The sequence below is a fragment of the Crinia signifera genome, chromosome 9 (assembly GCF_055691185.1).
Source record: "Crinia signifera chromosome 9, ASM5569118v1, whole genome shotgun sequence".
NCBI classification, from domain to species: Eukaryota; Metazoa; Chordata; class Amphibia; order Anura; family Myobatrachidae; genus Crinia; species Crinia signifera.
The window spans coordinates 73,458,543-73,479,022 of record NC_139225.1 but is presented as its reverse complement, the minus strand read 5'-3'; the positions used below and the strand labels follow the sequence as shown (position 1 = coordinate 73,479,022).

The 20,480-nt window shown below is 41.4% G+C and overlaps 1 protein-coding gene across 1 annotated transcript in view; it reads left to right on the top strand.

Moving 5' to 3' along the window:
• The window catches only part of ATP7A (ATPase copper transporting alpha), a 109,570-nt gene that overhangs the window by 37,843 nt on the left and 51,247 nt on the right, over positions 1–20,480 (top strand). Inside the window, exons 4-8 of the mRNA XM_083159233.1 lie at positions 7,481–8,212; positions 10,583–10,783; positions 14,793–14,956; positions 15,471–15,632; positions 17,838–17,914. Of these exons, the coding sequence (XP_083015359.1) occupies positions 7,481–8,212; positions 10,583–10,783; positions 14,793–14,956; positions 15,471–15,632; positions 17,838–17,914 (1,336 nt within the window). The remainder of the gene's footprint in view (positions 1–7,480; positions 8,213–10,582; positions 10,784–14,792; positions 14,957–15,470; positions 15,633–17,837; positions 17,915–20,480) is intronic.

The following is a 20,480-nucleotide window of genomic DNA, read 5'->3' as shown; positions in this document are numbered from 1 at the left end:
AGGATACTTACAACTATGTTGGTAGATGCTGGAGCCGAGAGCCAAAGGTGGCATCCTATCACAGTACCATGCTTGAAGTCACTGAGCTCTTCAGAATTACCCATTTTGTATCACAAATGTTTGCAAATGGAGACTGCGTGGCTAGGTGCTTGATTTAATACACCTGTGGCAACGGGTCTGATTAAAACACCTTATTTTAATAATTAACAGTTGTAGACAAATACTCCATAAATTGTCCAAGTACCATGTACGTCACAATACCTAGTTCACCTCAGTTCTTGCTCATAATGGAGGCTGAAGCCCTAAAAACATGGCAATTCTCTATTCTCTTGTGTGATCAACTGCATTTCTGCTTTCTGTAGATGGATGTATCAAAGCTACATGTTTATGTAACAGCCTGCAAGGCTGTGTGGTAAGTGTGTAGAGTAAAGGTATTTTCAAAGCATCAATCCTTTTACAAGGCAAAGCAAACCTTGTAAATGATTGCCACTTTAAATATACGGGTGTACTCGCCAGTATTCAGACTGAGCATGAAGCTCGCTGGCTGTTACATAAGCCTCATCCTAAAGCTAAAACACCTCAGTTATCTCCATCTCCCAGGCCTGCTGCTTGATGTTGTTCGCTTGCTTATCTCCCTATAAGCAAGAGGACAATATCTCCACTATGTAAATATTGCTAGAATATGCTTTTTCTTACCCAATATGCAGCCATAATACTTAGGTTTTTCTCTTATCTTACCACTTTAACTAGAGCAGCTATGTTGCATTTGCAGTACTTATCTATGTCCTCTTCAATTTGTGGCAATCTTTATTCTGGTCTTACCAGTGACCACATAACATTATGCGCACCGCTCTGCTAATCCTTATGCTTGTGTGTGCGCCACACAATGTGAGCTAACTATGAATGATACATCGCAAGTACTGTACATCCTGTAGCACACATGATACCTATGTAGCTACGTCTGGATGCGCTGTATACATTAAACAGCCGCAGGAACCGCTTCCATTGACATCACTCCTGGGCAGGGAAATCGAAATGTCTGACCAGTTGTGATGTCTGGCCAGCAGATCCATTGTTTAAGTGTGTATCTAGCCTTACTCTGGCTACCCATATCCCCCAGAATCCAATACAGATTACTCATCCTCCCTTACAATGCTCATATAGCTTAACTACCTGCCAAGCGTAGTCACTTCAGATGCAACCACGCAAGGCTGGGCTTCCCTGAAATGGTTGTATCTGATACGGCCCAGCCAGTAAGTGGCTGGTGGTAGATAATCTTCCAGGAGCTGCCACTCTGAGGGGCCCCACCTACAGCTGCAGAGAATAGCAACCATAGGGCAAATGTCAACAAGAAAAATAAATAAAAGCTCCACTCACCATCCCTATGTTCTCCCTGTACAGAGGAGCAACCACAGGAAAGGGGTACAGCTCATTGGATAGACAGCAACTAGGTCGACATGACTAGGTCGATTTGGGATTAGGTCAACATGAGGAAGGTCGATAGTCAAAAGGTTGACATGGGGTTTTCACTTTTGTACCCAAATGTTGACACAGTCAACATGGACACTATAAAAGTGCCCGCGTCCCCTCGCATGGCTCGCTGCACTCGCCATGCTTCGGGCACCTTCATGCATGTCGACCTAATGCTTGTCGACCTAGTGACCGTATCCCCAGGAAAATGTAAAGATGTGTTGCTCTGATCATTAGCGGACTGATATATGGGCCATATATGTGATTTTTTTTTTTTTTACAAAATAGTGTTGGATATGTTTTTTGAAATACAATTTCATAACCTACTTTAAACCTGCCCCCCACCCGCTCAACAATGTCTGAGCTTGTTTAAAGAAATATAACATTCAATTAAATGGTTAATCCATTTTCCCTATACTTCCCCCCCTCATACACGGTTGCTTTAGTTCTGCTAAATGCCAGGCACCAGACAACTCCGCTGCAGCAATCCGCTTTTTATCAAAATGTGCATCCTATGCACAAAAATAAAACTACCGGAAGCGACCAAACTTTATTGCTAGCGAACACAGACCACTGTGAATTGCAACATTTGTACATCTGTGAGAGACTGAGGGAATCTGTGTAAAAAGGGCTTCTATGCAGCAGCTTTCCCATTGTCCGTCACCTTCAACTTTGTGCAAATGAAAAAACAATTTCTTAAAGTTGCAGCCCAGAATCTCTAGTAAATTGTGCGCAGATGTTCAATGATTCTGCTTAGATTTCTGCAATACGTATAACAAGCAAAACTTAAAGAAATACAGTTTGCTAGGATTCTTGGTGCACCTCAGTCATATGGATCTTAGGTGTGTGGATGCATCTATTTAGCTACCTCTAACCACTTTCTAGGTTTAAAAGCAGCTCTGAATCCCCATCTCTTTATTAGACACATGGGGCAATTTGGGGCTACTTTCTAAGCAGTCTGATTAAATAGCTTAGAAAGTAAGCCCTGATCGCTCTGTGTGTATAGGGTATAGCGGGGCCACGTGTCACCATTGCCCAAAGGGATAGAAAGTGCATGCACTGTCTGTCCTTCAAAGATCGCAGCATTTTGCCTATTAGCATAGGCAAAATGCTGCTTTGCACGAATCTCTCAGCACACATCACGTGTGTGCAGCGATGTGTGCTGAGCGATCCTTGCTTAAGTGGCTTTACCCCACAAGCACTACTCACACTGACTGGTGCTCCTCTTGTCTCAACTGTGCACTTTTCCCACTAGATTGTAAGCTCTTGAGCACCCGAACCATTATTTGCTAGCTTTAGTTATTTATAATGTCATTATACATTCCTATTTTATGTCTGCTATGTTTTACTACTGTCCAGTAGTCTGAACACTGACCCATGATGCTAATAATATTTCCATTATGTAAGTTAATGCCCCTTTCCCACTGCAGGCTTTACACGTGTAAATGCCGTTTTTTTAGCCTTTTTAAACGGCTAGAGCTGCAGTGGGAAAGCTCCAGGTTGCTTTACACGGGTAACAAATACCGGTTTTTGTTACCCGTGTAAAAAGCAGTGTTTTTAACGTGTAAGAGCCGTTTTTTCGGCAGTGGGAAAGGGGTAGCCCTTACACGTTAAAAAAAAAACGGCATGGGGTCCCCCCCCCACTGCCGTAACCAGCACCAGGCTGAAGGAGCCGGGGCTGGTATTAAAAAAATCAGGAAACCCGACAAATAGGGGTTCCCTGATTTTTTACAACCAGCCCCAGGCTCCAGGTCCGGGGCTGGTTCCCAAAATACGGGGGACAAAATGACTAGGGGTCCCCCGTATTTTAAGAACCAGCCCCAGACCAAACAAGCCAGCAGGGTAATGTCACAGCCGGGGGACACTTATAATATAAGGTCCCGCGGCCAAAACATTCTCCCTACCGACCAGTCAGCCTGGCCAGGGGCCCTGGGGGAGTGGGGACCCCCCCAATAAAGGGGTCCCCCCCCTCCAGGCCTTACCTGACCAGGCTGAAGCCTGGTGCTGTCCTCGATGCCCCTGGGCGGTGGGCATCGAGCTGATGGTATGGTGTAAAAAATAGAATAAAAACCATTGTCTTTTACTGGTGAACTTGAGTCCCAGCAAGCCTCCCCCGCAAGCTGGGACTTGGAGAACCACAAGTCCCAGCCTGCGGGGCATTAAAGGGCCCGCTGGGTCTTGTAGTGCCACAGTAAAAGAAAGAGTTAAATAAACACACTGACACACGTGAAAAATAAAAGTTTAATACATACATAACACATACATACTGATACTTACCTATCTTGAGCCCGTAGGTAGCCCTGGTCCTGATGTCCTGGTCCGTGTCGGCGTCTGTATCCATGTCGGCATCCCTGTCGGCGACGGCGTCGGCGGTCCGGAGTCCGAAGAAATCCATTTGGGAAGCTGTGGAAGGAAACCATACTCACCTGTCCCAGCGCGACGTAGTCCAGGTAAGGTCTTTGCAAAAAAAACAAACCGACACCCGAACCAAGCGAACAGGCAGAGAGCCGCACGGTGTGTTTACATCGTGCGGCTCCGCCCCCGAATGCCGCTATTGGCCACCTTGCGGCCTAGCGGCCAATCAGGAGCCGCTAGGCCGCAAGGCGGCCAATAGCGGCATTCGGGAGGCGGAGCCGCACGATGTAAACAAACACACGTGCGTCTCCGTCAGTCCGGTCTGGTTTCGGGTGTCGATTTGTTTTTTTTGCAAAGACCTTACCTGGACTACGTCGCGCTGGGACAGGTGAGTATGGTTTCCTTCCACAGCTTCCCAAATGGATTTCTTCGGACTCCGGACCGCCGACGCCGTCGCCGACAGGGATGCCGACATGGATACAGACGCCGACACGGACCAGGACATCAGGACCAGGGCTACCTACGGGCTCAAGATAGGTAAGTATCAGTATGTATGTGTTATGTATGTATTAAACTTTTATTTTTCACGTGTGTCAGTGTGTTTATTTAACTCTTTCTTTTACTGTGGCACTACAAGACCCAGCGGGCCCTTTAATGCCCCGCAGGCTGGGACTTGTGGTTCTCCAAGTCCCAGCTTGCGGGGGAGGCTTGCTGGGACTCATAGTTCACCAGTAAAAGACAATGGTTTTTATTCTATTTTTTACACCATACCATCAGCTCGATGCCCACCGCCCAGGGGCATCGAGGACAGCACCAGGCTTCAGCCTGGTCAGGTAAGTCCTGGAGGGGGGGGACCCCTTTATTGGGGGGGTCCCCACTCCCCCAGGGCCCCTGGCCAGGCTGACTGGTCGGTAGGGAGAATGTTTTGGCCGCGGGACCTTATATTATAAGTGTCCCCCGGCTGTGACATTACCCTGCTGGCTTGTTTGGTCTGGGGCTGGTTCTTAAAATACGGGGGACCCCTAGTCATTTTGTCCCCCGTATTTTGGGAACCAGCCCCGGACCTGGAGCCTGGGGCTGGTTGTAAAAAATCAGGGAACCCCTATTTGTCGGGTTTCCTGATTTTTTATTACCAGCCCCGGCTCTTTCAGCCTGGTGCTGGTTACGGCAGTGGGGGGGACCCCACGCCGTTTTTTTTTTTTAAATTCTCCCCCCCCCCCCTATCTTTACACTGCTTAAACGGGTTTTTAAACGGGTAAGTGGGAATGTGACAAAAACAGCTTTTAAACGGTAATTTACCGTTTAAAAGCTGCAGTGGGAGAGAGTCTTATGGCTCTTACCCGTTTAAAGACCCGTTTAAAAAAAACGGGTCATTACCCGTGTAGGCAGTGGGAAAGCAGCATAATAGTACATAATGTATTCTGATTTACAGTAAGTTTATGCTTTGCTAGTTTGCCCATTTTCTCTTTAATTTGTAACTCATATTCTTATGATGCTTATTTTAAACCAGTATTTAATTCAGGAACTATGCTTATGTTCTGTTTTGTTGTTTGATATGGCATTTGGTTCATAGGACAACACTGTCTTGGTTGACACAGGTATTTTGGGTGTTTTCTTTTTTTTGGGACTTTTTCATAGTTTAATATTTGTGAAGACTTCCCTTGTGAACAATACCTTGCATTCACTCACCAGATGAACGGAAGTGACACAATAATTTGTGTCTACATGATGAAATTTACAAATTGACACAAATCATGCATGTCAATCCTTTTTTGCATTTGTAGACCTTTTGTCTTTGTTGAGCTTGTGCAATTTGAGCATTTGGTGTTGACCTAGGATAAAATGTAATTCACCCGTAGATGAAGAAAGTGGGCGCCAGTGGAGTGGGGTGTAAGGCCAGCTGCTCGCACACAGGGGAACGTGCCTAGACCGTTAAATAATATCAACATTAAGTAATTTGAAAAATACATCATTGAGTTAACTGGTGAGAGACTTGGGATAAGAATGGGAAAAGGCTATACTTATTTGCAGTCCTGCTTGTTACTATAATTACTTCCTTAGTTATGATATTGGTCCCCACTGGTGACGTCCAAGGTTGGAAGGTGCTGGAATTAATGGGTGTCCTTAAACCGGACTGGGTTGGCAGCCTGTGTTGTAATTCCAGGTTCTGGAGTTAGGCTTTGCAGATAGCTGGAGCCCCAATATATTGAGCAGGTTGTTGTTTCCCAAAATGATGTAGTTCCAAATGCACCATTAATGGACTGGGGAGTTTGGAGAAGGAGCTGGTCCAAGCCGGGTTAAGTGATAGTAAGTCCCAAGGTCTGACAACAGGAGTGTATTCTAACATGTTTTGTTGTCTCCTGACAACTTTTTCAAAGGTGTGACACTCGGGATGGTGTCAGGGTTTATATACCATAAAACAGGAAGTGCATCATACATCGTTATGATGTCATTTACAAATTGGTGCAAACAATGCATGTGGATCTTATACTTTTGTAGACCTTTTGTCTTTGTTGAGTTTGTGCGATTTTAGCATTTGGTATTGACCTTTTAACTATCCGCCTTTGGCTATCGGCCTAGACCCTTTCAACCCTTTTATAGCATCATTTTTAGATACATATTGAATAATATTTAAATATCTACGGTTGTATTGCTGGTCATTTTCCTAAATAATAAAAAAAAAAAAACATGCTTGTATTATAATCTAAGATTATTAGATATAGATGTGTTTCATACGCACATTTCTTGTAGTTTTATATATGAATTTACATTTTAATAAGGCCATCACTCGTACTGGGTCCCAACCTTGTGAGGGGCCCCAAGGCTGTAAGCATGGCTAACTATGGTTTATAAAGGTGGCTGCCTGCCCACCTGGGTTCCTGGAAAGAAACTTACACAGACTCCAATCCAGTAACCCCCCTCGGTCTGGTCACCTGTCTGGCTACCAGTACTAATGCGTTAAGTGACATCACGCAACACAGCAAACCATACAACACACAATGCTGCACCCTCCCATCTGCCGTGTCCTACTATATTGCATAGTGAATTTTTTTTTCTAATAATAATAAAAACACATCCAATGTAATAAAAATCTAGTTGGGGGAGGGGGGGGGGGGGCGGCAGAGATATCGGTATACCGGGCCCCAAGATTTCTGTTGCTGGCCCTGCCCTTTAGGAATGAGCTAGGCCCTGCCTGCCCCATGGCATGAAATAAACCAGGTTTCCACCATTTTCTGGTATCTGTTTAAAGATCTTAAGTTGTGTTTTGTCAGTTCTGGTCCTATGCCTCAGTGAGTTTGGAGGATGGGTTTGCCACCAAGCCCTCTTTTATCATACCCCTTCTGTCAAAATTTAGGTGATAGCCTTCATTTTAGAGGGCGACATCCACTTGCCCATTTTAGGGTGGTGTTATGGGACTGATGGTCTAGCTATATAGGGGAGAGGAATGGAGGAACAGAAAAGTTGGCTAGTGTAAGGAATGCAGTCACTCTACATTACAGAGTTATGCGTCTCATGTCAGATGTATTTATAAAAGGACAATGATCCAACCCATAAATATTAAAACATATAAAGCCTATGTCAGAATAGATGGTGCATGAAATAGATTTAGTGATTTATGCGTGCACAATATCTAAACGTATTGTTTTCTTGCCAGTGTCGCTGGACAACCAAGAAGCTCACATTATTTATCAGCCTCACCACATCACCGCTGCTAATATAAGGCGCCAAATAGAAGAAGCTGGTTTTACAGCATCCATAAAGAACAAACCACCTCCAAAACTGGGAGTCATTGATATTGGACGTTTGACGAATGGACAGAGCAATGGTAATGAGGACATGGCTCAGACTAGACCAAAGTCTCTTAGTGACCTAACAAGAGTCTTGCTCCAGGTGGATGGCATGCACTGTAAATCGTGTGTGTTCAATATAGAAAGTAACATCTCTGCTCATCCTGGAGTGTCCAGTGTTGAAGTATCATTAGAGAAGAAATCAGCAGTGGTCAATTATAATCCAAATCTTACTAGCTCAGATGCATTATGCAGAGCCATAGAATCCCTGTCACCGGGTGTATTTAAAGTGCAGCTTTGTAATGGACCGGAATCTTCCAGTGCCCAGCGGTCATCAGAAGTCGCTTGTATAGAAAAAGCATCTAACCAGACAAGGCTGGAGCCATCACATAAAGTCACTGTGGTCAACATTTCAGGGATGACCTGCAATTCTTGTGTGCAATCAATTGAGGGTGTTCTCTCTCAGAAGCCAGGTGTGAAATCTGTCCAAGTGTCTCTGGCAAACAAGAATGGGACTGTGGAGTATGACCCAAATATTACCAATCCAGAAACTATCCGAGCAGACATTGAGGATATGGGATTTGACGCCTCTCTAGATGGTAAGTATCTGAATTCTTTCTCTATGTCATACTTTTATTCTCTATCCCATACATTTTCTGTTATATGTCATTGTACCATGGCAAATATTTTTACAATGGTATTCCCTATTTAAATTTAAACTGAAGTACAAAGCCTAGAATATATCTTCTCTGTATAGTCCTCATGTCTGAAGTAAGGAAGTTTGGTTTTCATGCAATGCTGGTCATGAAATTGTACACAATTGCAGGACATCCTTTAAGATTAGGAAAGCCCAAGTTATCAAGGTCATCCCTGTTTAGAAATGAAATACAACAAATGCACAGGGGCTCTTAGCAGTTAGTTACACTAATGATTGTGACTATACTTGTGTTGAACAACATGCAGAAAAATGATTAATAACTAAAATCTTTACCCAAGTTTCAAGACATTGGTGTGTTAGAACAGGAAATGCTGACTTTGCATGTGCCAGCAAGGAACCTTACTCCATAAGGGAAGTGTTGTTCTGACTATATACAGTATGCAAAACCTACTGCGATCAAGTATTTCCTGTATTCATACTGCAGGGCTCAATTCCCAAAGCAGAAACACATTGTAAAATGTTGGCAACACTGCAGCTGTTCTACCAGGGCAGCATTATGAGTGATGAGTACCCCAGAAGCTTTCTTATTAGTTACAGCCCCCAAAATAAATGAATAATTAAAGGTTTAGGGTAAGACAGCTGCTATCTAAGGTGCTCCCTCCATGATCCCCTTTGAATTGGACACTGGCAGTTGAGAGGTTTGCTATTGTGGTTTTCTTGTTTCTCATCGGCGTATCTCAAAAAAATATAATATACACACACAAATGGAGGCAAGGGGATACACTGCACAAAACATCAATGACTAACATTACAGCACCAGCTTCCATAGAATTGTGTTCCTGTTGCCTTCATTTCTATATTCAGGGATGCATACGTCAACCTCTGCTGGGGTACTGGAGGGCTGGGGGTTCAAGGGATATGCGTAACATTCTTGCAGAGCAGCACATATAAGTCCACAGGGGACACTGCCCTTTAAACATAGTGGATCTGCACAGACTATGGTGGTTATACTGGTTGATTCGCAAGGATTGCTGCGAATTCGCAGCCTTGCAAATCCAGCAAACCCCACCCGGCGAATGTATGCCCCCCCCCCCCCCCCCCCCTTGCAGCACGAGTTTGGCTGCAAATGGATGTTTAGCATAAACATCCATTCGTATGCCGCGGGTAACTTCACAAATCTTTCATCGGAAGTTGTTGAAGGTATACGCATATAAAAGTGACTTTCAAGTCCCTTCCAAATGCGTGCATGCTGGGATGGATATGAACAGGCAGCTGACATCCGATGACACCCGTGTCACTGCCTCATTACGATGAGAACGCCCAGCGTTCTCATGGAAACGCCCATGTAACGCTGGGCCTTCCCATATGGTAATGGGGCAGCCCGGCACCCCCGCCCTTCTCCGCCCCCCTCACGCCATGTAGTTTGCATGCACCCAGTGAAACGAGAGTTCGCCTTTGGTGCACGCACCCTACGTCTGCACATGCGTGGAAACGCAACATCGGTCCTCCATGCGAATGCACGGAGGACCGAATAAACTAGAATATCCCCCTATATTAGTTTACCTGCAATTTTATCTCTAAAGGAGGCTAAACAAGCCCGAAATATATTTTTGAGCCCACCCAGTCCTCAACGAGGCCATTACCACAACCTCAATCAATAAATGTTTACGTGAAGGATAAGAAGTTCCATGTTTTACTTCTTTACTTTAGCCTCATATCATCTTTTCGGATGGCATTAGAAGGCCTTTGAGAAGATTATTTCCCTCTTCAAAATAAGATCAAACATTGATGCAGATAGTGGGAGGAGTGAAGAACAAGTGTCATATCATTTTATATTCAGGTATTCCACCTATATAAGGACCCATCAACCAGTATACTAAGACCATACTCATCTTGTGAATATTGTCACGAATAATATACTCGCAAACCCCTGATGACGCCCCGGTAGGGGAAGAAACGTGTTGGAAACTTCTGTTTGCAATCTTCAAATGTTTGAAATGCCAGAAATACACATCAATACTGTCTGGAATATTACCATTGATGTTTGAAAAAGATACTTTTTTTTTAATACATTTTTGAACTATACGGACTTCCATTGTATGCTTCTAAGGAAAGTAAATGTATAAGGCTATATTGATCTAATTGTGAGATCAACAAGAGGGGCGCCATCTTTCAATTGTACTTCAAATATGTATGTATATATAATTAAATATTGTGTAAGTATAATTGCATATTGACAGGTACAATTTAATAAAACCACAAAGACACAATGGTTTCACACTTTTATTATTATTATTTTTTTTAATAACAGGCATCTTAACTGACATTACATTGGAAACCTTACAGAAACCTCAAGCCAATTTTAGTCAGCCAAAAGACTTCTTGAGCAAAGAAACACCCACACTCGGCAAACAAGACTCCAGAACAATCAACAAATGTTTCATTCAGGTTTCTGGCATGACGTGTGCTTCGTGCGTAGCAAACATAGAGCGAAATCTCCGCAGGGAAGAAGGTCAGTTGTTTCCTGGTTCTGACTTACAAATTGGCATCTTCCGTTTTCCCGATGTGGTCAGATATACGAGTGTAAAATCTTGAATATGAGGATTTTTTTGGTCTTCTCAAACTATCAGCCTCTGATTTATTTAACAGTACTGTGTGCTGTGTCAAAATTCAGAATGTTGACATTTTCATAATGTTGATGGTACCAGGTTATTGTGCTAACCAGCCAGATATGATAATAAAATCTGTAGATGTATGGCCAGCTTAACCTTGTACTGTTGGCATTCACATACCAGACTTTTTTATTTTTATTGGCCAGCTCCAAATTACGTTCTTTAGCATATCTGTAAAACACTGCAATGAAATTGACAGTTGTGTTTACAAGTAATATGGTCAATTACATATATATTATTTGAGGTAAAGTCCTTAAATCTAATTTCTATATTAGGAAGCAATTTAAGGTTTATATTAATTACGATAGAGCAAAATAAGCACACATGTAAGCTTCGGCCAAAAACTACTGCATGCTAGTTCAAACCCTTTTTAAGTCAACTTCCGTAGTATAGTAGTCAAACTTAAGGTGCCCATACACTTTAAGATTATTTCAAAAGAAGAAGAGAAAGTACTCTCTTGGTTTGGGGGCACGCTTTTTAAAACTTAACGTTTATTTATTAGGTTGTTAAAAATAATTTGATAATAAGTACGGACATTACGTTTAAACATACATGACATACAAAACAGATACACATACACACAATTCCTTATTGTTGTAAACTACCATCTATGACAAGCAGTATTATCTGCAGATTTGAGGGTACTTCGTTGAATACTTATATGCCTCACTGCTTATCTAGCGGTAGTGATATCCTTTGAGTGTTATAAGGAATTATATTTAAGAGGACACCTATATTAGGTGAGTGGATAGCGAATTTCTTGTATATTGTCAATATGAAAAAAAATTTTTTTACAACAGTTTTAATCAAGAAGAGTACCCCTAGTATGAAAGAAAATAATGAGGGAAAAAGGCTTTTGTCAGCATGCATACAATGTCTTATTCTCTCTAAGTCAATTTTATCATGTGGTAATCTCACAAAATCTGCTGCTCTATATCACTTCAGAAACATGGAATGTACATGGTAGAAATAGATTAGCAAGAACTGAAAAATAGATTTAGGTTAGGTAGAAGTGTGTCAGTTTATCCCCGCAAGATGGTTTTTGCACGGGAACTGCTGCTGATTGTCGTAATGGATTGGTTTACCCAATCCCCACATTTGAGCGAGTTTGCTCCTATTTCTGCTGATTAGTTAAAAATATTGGTACAGGACCGTAACAATACTATATTATTTGCTATTACAGTCACCAGAAATCTTTATGCATGGATATCTAACATAGGAGACCATAGTAAATAAAAGGTCTGATGTTGGATATAGAGATTGTTCTTGCAGTTTTTTCAACGGTTTAAAATCACTATACACTATTATCTCCTACTTTCAGGTGACATAAAAGACGAGACACACCGCTCATCACCCATCAATGCCAAGAGCACATGGGAGAAAGCAGCGTGTGGGGTAATCCATAAATGTCACCAATCTAACTACTATTCTATTATCACTTTATAGTTATACCCACCCACGATCGAAGAGACTACTCCCTGCAAGGGCATTGGCCAATCAGGGGGGTCCTTTCCCTAACGTGGATAGAAGTAACCTACTTTTTCTTATCCACATCTGCAACTGAAGCACGGAGCAAACTCGCTCAATTGTGGGGATTGGGTAAACCAATCCATTACGACAATCAGCAGCAGTTCCCGTGCAAAAACCATCTTGCGGGGATAAACTGACACACTTCTACCTAACCTAAATCTATTTTTCAGTTCTTGCTAATCTATTTCTACCATGTACATTCCATGTTTCTGAAGTGATATAGAGCAGCAGATTTTGTGAGATTACCACATGATAAAATTGACTTAGAGAGAATAAGACATTGTATGCATGCTGACAAAAGCCTTTTTCCCTCATTATTTTCTTTCATACTAGGGGTACTCTTCTTGATTAAAACTGTTTGTAAAAAAAAAATTTTTCATATTGACAATATACAAGAAATTCGCTATCCACTCACCTAATATAGGTGTCCTCTTAAATATAATTCCTTATAACACTCAAAGGATATCACTACCGCTAGATAAGCAGTGAGGCATATAAGTATTCAACGAAGTACCCTCAAATCTGCAGATAATACTGCTTGTCATAGATGGTAGTTTACAACAATAAGGAATTGTGTGTATGTGTATCTGTTTTGTATGTCATGTATGTTTAAACGTAATGTCCGTACTTATTATCAAATTATTTTTAACAACCTAATAAATAAACGTTAAGTTTTAAAAAGCGTGCCCCCAAACCAAGAGAGTACTTTCTCTTCTTCTTTTGACTTCATTTTTACTCTCAGGGGAGCACCTCCACACAGTAACCCTGTGCCAAGGCACACTAATTATATATTGTGGATACTAAATATAAATTGAACCTGATTTTCCAAATCACTTTTTTGGTGGGTATTAGTGCATAGGTATACTGTCCCATTCCCCTATACCCCATGTTTACACTTTAAGATTATTGTATACAATATCGCATCTGGGTTTTGCGATGAGATGAGATCTAGTACTAAAAGTATGTGCTGCACATACTTTTTGTACTAGATCTCGTCTCATCGCAAAACCCAGATGCGATGAGATGCGATATTGTATACAATAATTGTAACGTGTATGGGCACCTATAGACCTAGTTTCACACACAGTTCATTTGTCCTTATTATAAAATGCTTACACTGATCAAGGAAAACGGTCCTTGTTGGGCGCGTAGTCTGCGGGTGGGGTGGGCACCTTGAACAAAGCAGTCTATCTGGATCTTGAACAACAGGTTCAACAGGCATAGCAGGCAGGATATTAAAAGTACTGTAGGAGGGCATTAATACTCCTACAGCAAAATAAGAATTCCCTTCCCCCATAATAATAAATAAAAACTTGTGCTACTACAGAATTGAGGTTGATACCTGGCCATGAAACTGGTAGGGCGAAGTTTTTATTAGGGATAATGATGCAGCTGTATAGCACTAGTGTTCGCCTCCATCCACTCTTATCTGTAACTACTGGTTCCCTATGGTGCTATTGTATCTGCTGTATATGAGCTGCTCTGATGGGATAACAACAGGAGTCAGTAATGGGGAGTTTTTACCTCCTCATTAGTGATGGACCAACAGTCTAGTTTTTCCTTTCACCATCATTTCTGTTTGCTTTGATTTTTGTTTGTTTTTTTGGTTTCCACCAAGTTGGAAAAAAAAAATTAATTGTGATATTGAGATGGTTACAAATACAGAAACACTTCTGTTATATTATAAAAGCCTTTTGGCTGGGGTCTCTATTATTTATTTCTCTTCTCTCGCGTTCGTTCACTTTTTACGTTTTCTGTAGTGTTTTTTTTGGGGCTGTGTGTATGACCCTTATGGGCCGTATGACCCTTATTGGGGAGTGGATACTCCCCCAATGTACCAAAGCTCTCATCCTTTTGGGGAGAGCTGCGGTCCCTTGAGGGCGACTGGTGGTCTCTACAAACCTTTGGTTCGGAGGACCCACCGCCCTGACCCTTCTGGGGGTTGAGGAAAGAGGGTCTCTGAGTTTCGGTGAAGAGGACCCACCGATCCCTTTTTCCCCCTCTTTGGCCTTATGGCTGAGAGGGGTTACGGGAGTAACTGGGCCCTTCTCATTTGGGAGAGGGTCCATAAGTTGTTACGGCCCCCTATGCATGATTTAGGTCACTGCACTGGGTGTTGGGAGCACACCTCGTGCTCCTTGAGTTTCTTAAAAAAAAAAAAAATTAATGGGAAGTAGTTCCATATGCAGCACTTAGTCTGCCCAATATGCTATGGTGACTGGTTGCCTTACATTTAGATAAGGGACGCTATTAACATTTCTTTTTTGTTGTTATTATTATTATTGCAATTGACCAATCAGGACACTTTCTGCATTTTAGGCATATCTTCCATTCTTGTTGCCTTAATGGCTGGGAAGGCTGAAGTGAGATACAACCCAATGATTATACAGCCATCGGACATTGCTGAGCTGATCCAGGAGCTGGGCTTTGAGGCATCTGTCCTAGAAAATTGTGATGATGGAGATGGTGTCTTGGAGTTAGTGGTAAGGAAGCTAACTATATGCATATACCTTGTTGTGAGGACTGTACAACTTTAGTTGTACGCTAATAATATTTGATATTTCCAAGGAGTATGTCCTTGCTGCAACCAGATTATTTTAGCAGTTACAGGGTTTGCTCCCAACCCGCAGATAACAAAAGCGTTGCATAGTTCTTTTAGCTACACCAGCATGTAGCTTATAAGCATTAAGACATTCTCTGCCCAGAAAGAGGGAGACCTATCTGACATAGGAAATGTAACAAAAGGTAAGGTTATATGGGTATTCAGTTTACTTTATTCCAGTGTCAGAATTGGTCGTTTCCCATGCTTGCATCAGGCTGGGTTTATTTGTTCTCTCCGGTTGGTGCTGGATAATGCCAGTCATCATGTCTACTAACTGAGAAGAGCTTGGTTTGGGATTACAGGTGTGGTAGACCAAAACTGGCTGCTAATGTGTGAACCCAATGCATCTATAATGTAGTTTTGTGCTGTTCAATGTTCGTTTTTCTTTTTGACAGGTGAGGGGGATGACCTGTGCATCCTGCGTACATAAAATTGAGTCTTGTCTAATGAACACTAAAGGCGTACTCTACAGCTCCGTAGCTCTTGCAACAAATAAAGCTCATATCAAATATGATCCGGAGATCATTGGACCAAGAGACCTCATGAAAATTATTACTGTGAGTCTTGTCTTTTATTATGACTCAATGTAGTCGCTGCTCTTTGCACCACAGCCTCTAAGCACCCATTGTGGGAGGAGGGTATGCAGTCAGTGGACAGACCATGTCTAGGCCGACCACTAATGCTCGACGGTCACTATGTCAACACCTAAAAAGGGTTGAGCGAGGCAAGGTCGACATGAGTTTTACATAGTTTACTATACAAGTGGGAATATAATAGTGTGCCATGCCGTGCCCGAAGCATGGCGAGCGAATGCGGTGCACCATCTATATAGGTCTAGTGTCTTTGTGTTACCAAAACACTGCCACCTGTTGGCAGCAATAGAAACTACATTTCTCTTTCTCACCAGGCTGTTTGATAAATAACAGTGGGAATGTATTCCTGCCCCTGCATTTCATGTAAACCATTCTCAATTTCTATGCAGCAATATTATCTCTGTAACCTGCTGCATAAAACTACACCAAACATTAGAACTAAATAATAAGGCACAAAAATGTTCTTGCAAACAATACAGTTGTTACTAAAAAGTGTGAACTTGCCTATATAGCTGCCTTACTAGCTTTCAAAGCATTTGCTTTGAGTGGCCTTACTAGTATAGTTATATCATTCTTGTTAATGCTCCTAGTCTTAGGCTTGGTAAATGTAATGCTTGGTTATGTTAAAAGCATTATACAATATGTATACTAAACATTAATTGCAGAGAATTAATTCTCTCCATATACAAGGTACGTGCATTCAGTGCAAAGGGATTTACAAGCGGCAACAAACTTTGATGACATATTTATGAGCGTTGTGCTAATATATAATTAAATGTCACTTTGAAATAGGAAGAATCTTTTCCAAAATCTTTTTGTTTTAACACATTATATACAGGCAGATCACCGATAACCCTGTGTTGTCTGTTGCAGTAATGTGCCGGATTATTGGGGGTAGTAGTAGTAGTAGTAGTAGTACGTTTATTTATAAGGCGCCACAAAGTGTCCGCAGCGCCGTACATAGCAAACAAAAAAAAAAAAAAAAATACAAATTACAAGGTAACGTACAGGGTGTGTAAAAAGATACAGTATAAATAGGGGTATAGCTGGTAGAACTAAAATCAGCATCAGTTCAGAAGTAGGTGTCAAAATAGTCAAGGAGACCGAAGATGAAGTAGAGGAAGGGAAGAACAGGACAGGAGCACAGGTGAGGTAATGAGGTAGGGTGAGTACGTGAGGAAGGAGGGCCCTGCTCATAAGAGTTAACATACTAAAAATAGGTGGGTGGACGAACGAAATACAATAGGATAAGTAGGAACGGAGGGGAACGGAGGCAGGTTAGGAGGGTATTATATGCATCCACAGGAGCACCTCCTGCAGCAACCCACACCCCTCCCCTCTCTCTCCTACCCCATGTAGTTCATCTTCTGCTAGCAGGGCGTCTCATACCCCGCAATTTGACTCCCCATCCACAGTTCATAGTCATCCAGCTGCACCTCGAACCCCTCCCAAAGCCCCTTCTGAGACTGGAAGTGACACCCACTGGCTTCCAGAAACGCTCTCTGATGCTTCTATCACCCATGGCTCGACTTTATTGTCTGAGTGCTGCTTATTATTTCCATTATAGAGAGAGAGAGAGAGAGAGAGAGAAAAAATTGATTTTATTTTTAACCATCTGCATCTTCTAGGGTATGTGGTCAAACTTGATTTTTTTTTTTGCTTAGCCTATGGAATGTGAATACTTATTCCTTGCAACACTTCATTTTTGTAGTGTTTAGAGAGCTTTATATGAAGCTGAAAAAGATTATTTATTTTTTTTGGGTGGCAGGAAAAACACTGCGTGAATAATTCTTTATAGTATTCCAGCAAATTTTCAGTAGATGTTTACTTGTTTGTGATGGTCATAAAAAAAATTCAAACCATCTGTCCAGCACATTTCATTGCATAAGTAAAAACATATTTGTAACATCAGCTTCAGCTTGTAACAATACTTCTATCAAAGGGTTGCACGATACATAATTTTTTTTTTCATGACGGGGTTCACAAAAAGTCCATTTATTGTTATTACATAGTAGCACAAACAACCAGGACTGGATTTAATAGGTGCTGCAGATGTAAGGTTGTTCACTAGCTAAAATGCATTCTGACATTTTGTCTTACTGATCATGTTAGTTCACCTCCTAACCACCCAAATTAGCAGTATTAAATCATTCCTTTATTTCCTTTCAGAATTTAGGGTTCAGTACAACGTTGGTTAAAAAAGATAGATCTGCCAGTCACCTGGATCACAGAGGTGAAATACAGAGGTATGTAAGAATTTCTGTAATGCTACTGAATGTGCGATTATTATCTGTAGATGGTGTGATTGGTTTTTAGGATGATATATGAAATGATTGTTATTTTGTACTGGTGAAACTGAAGTAACATTTTTTAAAGGACATAAGAACTTTATTTGCTTATGTCGTTACACAGCAATTATCAAGGCAATTACCAAGTTTTCTGAGATATCTGGTTCTTTATCATAGAACAGAAGTTCTTATCATGCTGGTTTCCACAACATTTGCACAAGCAGGAAAATGTAATGGGGTTCGAGTTTGCGATGGTCAAGGATTTCAGCTAATATTGCTCATATTTTAAAAAGAAGCAATCATTTTACAAGGCTTAACCAACCTGGTTTTACCACTTTAAAAATACAGATAATGTAGGCCCAAATCCCAGATATCCACAAAATTGGACCAGATTACAACTTCTGTTTAGACTAAAAGCTGGACCTTTTGCTAAAGCAACTATCATTCAAACATCCTGCTAGTTGGTTGATTGGAATGAAAATCTATTCATATATGGGAGTAAATTTAATTTGCTCCAAAACCCTGGAAAACTGGCCAAGACTGTTGACCAGGAAAGTAGTTTAAATCAAACCGATTTATACAACTTGATGTCTCAGAAACTTTTCAATATCCAAGCAATTGTTGGTATTTATATCTGCTCATTGTGCTAACCTTTATTTGCACATGATACCCATTAGTTACTTTGCCTTAAAACAATATTAAAGAAATGTCTAATCTCTAATGTCTCTAATACACTCATTATCTCATACATTGATTATTGTGATGGCCTCCTTACTGGTCTTCCTAAGAAAAGACACTAACCACTACAATCCATTTTGAATGCAGCTGCGAGGCTGATCTCCTGATATTCGCTCCGTCAGTCCCCCCATTGGTTGCCTGTATTTTACTATAATTAATATAAAATACTTTTACTCACATTCAAGGCCATTAACCTGACTTCACCAACATATCTCTCTTCGTTTATCTCAAAATATATCCTCACCAGACCTCTCCGCTCTGCACAATATCTGCGTGTCTCATCCATACTCCTTACTAGATTCCATTCACAATAGCAGGACTTTCTTCAGGTTGCACCCACCCTATGGAATGCCCTTCCACGCAGATTAAGACTCTCCTCTAGCCTCCAAACGTTCAAGCGTTCCCTGAAAACTCCCCTCTGCAGGCAAGCTTCCAGAACCCCCACATAACCTCCATTAGTAGTCGTATCTAATTGCATCCCATCAGGACTGTCTTGTAATCTGGTGGGACTGCCATGCTATAGAATGCTATCCTTCTGTATCCCTCCTATTATCCCAATAGATTGTAAACTTGCGAGCAGGGCCCTTTTACCTCTATATCAATTTGTAACTACCCAATATGTGTCATCACTGTTTCCTATTGTAAAGTGCAACAGAATTTGCTCCGCTATATAAGAAACTGTAAATAAATAATAAACTTGGCTGAAATACAGTTTTTGTATATTTTCCGGAGCTTGAGAGCAAATTTCTGATTGTGATTTGATCTCATACATTGTCAGATTATCGTTCCAACCAACCAACTAGTTGAAAAAAAGTTTGTGTAGTGTGTGTGTGTGTGTCTGTCTCTGTCTGTCCAGTTTTGGAATGAACACCTCTCTTGGAACATTAAAACTTGCTTTAATAACAGCTGTGCTGCCATCGCCTAAAGAACTTCAACAGACATCGCTCCGAGGTGGGCAAACCGAACCAAGCAAAACTCTCTAGAACAGGCATGTCAAACTCAAAATCCCTACTGGGCCGAATAACCAAGGTCTAAGTCTTGTGTGGGCCGCAAGAAAAAAAGAAAAAAAAGAGCTCTATATACCCATTGTCAGCAATGTACAGTCGCCTCCTCTATATTCTATTATATATCAGTGTTTATTTAGCATTCAAATTCTGACACCGAGAATAAGCCGAAATTTACATTCTGACAGAGAATAAGCCAAAATTCACATTGTGACACAGGGAATGAGTAAAAATTCACATTTTGACACAGAGAATAAGCCAACATTCAAATACTGACACATAGAATACGCAAAAATTCACATGACACATGTGACGCAGATAATAAACTGAAATTCACATTCTGACACAGGGAATGAGTAAAAAAAAAATCCACATTTGACACCGGTGCCTGAAATTCACATCCTGACACAGGGAATGTAAGCTGACACCTAACACACCATAAATTACAAGCTGTGTTAAACTCATGGCCCTCCAGCTGTTGTGGAACTACATGTTCCAGCATGCCCTGCCACGGTTTTAGCAATCCATTATATAAAATCTGTGGCAGGACATGCTGGAACTTGTAGTTCCACAACAGCTGGAGGGCTATATAATAATAACAATACCACATATCTTCTGTGTTATACCCCTTCATATATAACTGTGTGGTCCCCTCTCCCCTATATAATAATAATAATAATAATAATAATAATAATAATAATACTACCATATATCAGTGTGTACCAAGGGCTGTTATTCCCCCTTATATACCACCACCGACAGTGCCTGATACACACACATGC